The sequence below is a fragment of the Lactuca sativa genome, chromosome 2, assembly GCF_002870075.4.
Source record: "Lactuca sativa cultivar Salinas chromosome 2, Lsat_Salinas_v11, whole genome shotgun sequence".
In the NCBI taxonomy this organism is placed as follows: domain Eukaryota; kingdom Viridiplantae; phylum Streptophyta; class Magnoliopsida; order Asterales; family Asteraceae; genus Lactuca; species Lactuca sativa.
In genome coordinates this window covers 138,731,836-138,735,401 of record NC_056624.2, presented here as the reverse complement: position 1 = coordinate 138,735,401, position 3,566 = coordinate 138,731,836, and the positions used below count along the sequence as shown (strand labels likewise).

The window sequence follows — 3,566 nt, the reverse complement described above, 5'->3', positions numbered from 1 at the left end:
CAGCTTGAATTGCTTTTAGTTCCTGTTAGCCAAAACCAAAATCCAAAATGATTTATTTTAAATTAGTTTATTGTTACATTTTACGATTGTTTCTGTAATTCCCTATAACAGTGTGTATTCATCTTTGGTGCCTGTCATTTCTTGCCAAATAATAAAATCTTCAAATAGTAACTAGATTTTCGTATACTTTTAACAACTCAATAAAAAATCCCGACAAAAGAATCTTCATGAGCACTCTTATTCTTTAATCCAATCCAATAAAAAGAATATATAATGATGTCTATACTTATCCATACTAACAATAGAATAATCAAAAAATATATGACAGATACAGAATAGTAAGCAAATTTTTGAAAGCATACACGAAAATATCTAAAAGAACCTATAAGACAATATTGGAATCAATTTAGTTCACATCATGTGGGGCCTATAGGACCAACCCCTAATTTGACAAGTATTAGAATGAATTCCACGAATAAAAATCCCAATTTTTCTTGCACAATATTCATACAAGACACCATTAGAGGTGGCTTGTTCCAAGTGAATTTCCTCACTAAACTCCACAGGAAGCCACTTCAATAATCAACCATAATAATTCACTAGAACTCTTTAAAACCCAACTTTTTTCCTGCCTCTTTTCTTCACTCAAACCAAAAATATCTCAACTTTAAAGCAAAAAAAAAATGGATCTTGAAGATGAAGGGTGGGTGAACATCAACATACCATATGATGGACTTCTTGAAGTTCATGATGATGTTTTTTCTAGAAAGTACGTGAGGAGTCCCAAGAATCCTTTCAGAATGGATTACTTCAATTCCTCACGAAAATCCCAAGAATTCGTCGACTCGTCTTCAGAAGAAGAAGAATCAAGATTACAAAAACAATTGATTCCTCTCCAAATTCAAATGAAAGATCATCAAGTTGTTGATCATCGTGAAGAGGAGGTAAAAGAGATCACCAAACTTCCAATTCTGATTGACAACGAGCTCAAAGAAGCTCCAGAAGCGGATCTTGATCCGATCTTCCAAGTTTTCTTTAAAAAAGAAAACGAATTTGTCGAAATGAAACTAGATTCTCCAAGATCAGGATCTCGGAGAATCATGTTACCTTATACTGAAACAGACGTGTTTCAGTATGAGGATGAAAGTGATGATCATATGTTCAATGGATCATCACCATCAAAAGTTGTGCTTGATGAGGTTGATAAGGTGACCAAGGAAGAAAGCAATCTTTGGAAATGGGGTTTGAATGGGATTGGTGCTTTTTTCTCTCTTGGTATGGCTGCTGCCACCATTTGCATAATCCTTTTTGGAAATGGCCAAAGGCACAAACAACAAAAGTTCAGGATCCAAATCTACTCTGATGACAAGGTTTGATATTATTTCTTGCTTATATTCTTGAATTTCTATATAATAAAACCATTGATCATCAAAAAGATAATTATACTTACAAATTGTGTATATATGAACGGATTTGTAGAGGATAAAGCAAGTGGTTCATCAAGCAAATGAGGCAATGTCAGCAGTGAGAGGAGTCCCTTTGACCACAGCCCATATCACATACGGGGGATATTATGAAGGTCTTTAGTGTAAAATTAGCATCTAATTATTACGAAATCTTGATATTATTTACTTTATGAATTATTGTATTTGATTTTTATTGCAACCTAATAATCGTTGTTACGAAAATGACAAGAATATTAACTATACTTTGCAAGAATGGCCAATGATGGGCAAATGGAAATGTAAATGCAAAATGTTATTCTTGCAAAGTGTTGTGTTCTTTTTGTATTTTCGAAAAATGATGATTTGTTTGCGGTAAAAGTCGAATAAAGGTTCAGAAAGTCTATAACTCTATTCTAAATCAAGTATTTAGCTTATTATTATTAGACGTAATGGTCTGCGAACTTTCATATATATATTTTTTGTGTATATGTTTATAGAACGTTCAGTTATGTGAATAAAATGTATATATTTGGCATCTTTTGTATAAATGTTATGATTGCTTGACAGTGCAACACATTATATCTTATTAGTCTTAAAACGTTATTAAATTTAAACCACTTAATAATCAATACATATTTTATTACTTTATAATTAAGCTTGTATTGTTAAGTCATTGAATATTTGAATATGTATATGTGATCTCTAGTGATAAAGTTGGGCATAATAGGCCGGTTAAGTGAGAATACAGCACATTTATCCATTAAGAACTCATTTTTATGGGTGTTACCTTTTTCTCACATTTTTTTTTATTAATTATGTTTTAAAAATTGTAATTAATTATTTACGAATTTATTTTATAATATATCTTAATTAAATAATTATTTTTTATTTAGTATGTGATTAACATATTAAAAAATATATTTATAGATTCAACTTTATAATTTTTTTATAAGATTAAATGAGATTTCTAACATTCATCTGGTAAAATTTGTCACATATTAAAAGTTATAAGTGTTTTTTTTCTTAATATGAATATTATAAAAGGTAGCTTGGAGCTAGCAAAAATGAACAATACAAACTAGTTTATAAGTAGATTATGTGTTGACATATTCTAATTCATACTAGTCTTACTATTTTTATTACAAACCAATTAAAAGAAAATAAAACCACAAAGTGAAAAAACTGATTTTTTCTTTAAGGTTTGTCACCAAGTAACAACACATTCTGGTAGGTTCATAGCACCTATATCAAGCAAACCAAATCCAAAATCAAGCAACAAAATCTGGTGATGACATAAGCGTCCACCCAATCGAACATACCCAAAATGTTATCAAAATCTGGATTTACCTTATCAATCCACACAACATGACTTCACAACTGAGAAGTCAAAGAACACTCGAAGAAAAGATGATCCATATCTTCAACAACATCTTGAAAAAACTGTCATAAGACCGAATCCACCTCAATACCCCACATATCCAGATTACCTCTCGTTAGGACATGATTCAACCCAAATCTTTAAGCAAACACATTAATCGTAATCGACACAAATTTGTTGCACCGCATAGCATAAGTACTACTTGACAATGTTGCTAGGTCGAGATGTAGCCTAGTAGAGCTAAACGAGAAGACACCAGACCCCTCCAAATCCCAATCTCTACACATTAAGCTTAGCCACAAGGTGTACCGAATCTAGAAAAATCATAAGTTTCTCCAACTATTCTTCCTCGTTCCCACCACAAATTACCATATTCCATGCTATGTGTCACCCCTTCAAGGACCAATAATAACTAACAAAAGAATTCTGATTAGCAGCCAATGCAAACAGCCTCGAGAATCATGACTCGAACATATAATTACTGCACCAAACATCTAAACATAATCTAATGTCTATGCCATCTCCCACCTTTCTTTTAATGGATGATAAAGGCAACAACCCCCGACTGTTTAGATTTAACACCGTTTTTATAATACTAGGCCAAACACCACCTTTGTACTCATGAATTCTAGACCCCACAAACCACCATCATCACCATTAAAAATCTTAATAAGTCTAACCCATAGATGGTTAGACCGATTAAGAAACCTCCATCTCTACTTATAGAGAAAATCCTGATTTAA

General features: G+C 31.9%; 1 protein-coding gene across 1 annotated transcript; it reads left to right on the top strand.

The window, feature by feature from the left end:
• Nucleotides 1–502: 502 nt before the first annotated feature.
• Nucleotides 503–1,980, top strand: LOC111893223 (uncharacterized). The gene is made up of 2 exons (XM_023889290.2): nt 503–1,370; nt 1,480–1,980. The coding sequence occupies exons 1-2, from the start codon at nt 684–686 to the stop codon at nt 1,585–1,587; spliced, it is 795 nt and encodes a 264-aa protein (XP_023745058.1). The 5' UTR covers nt 503–683; the 3' UTR covers nt 1,588–1,980.
• The last annotated feature ends 1,586 nt before the right edge of the window (nt 1,981–3,566 follow it).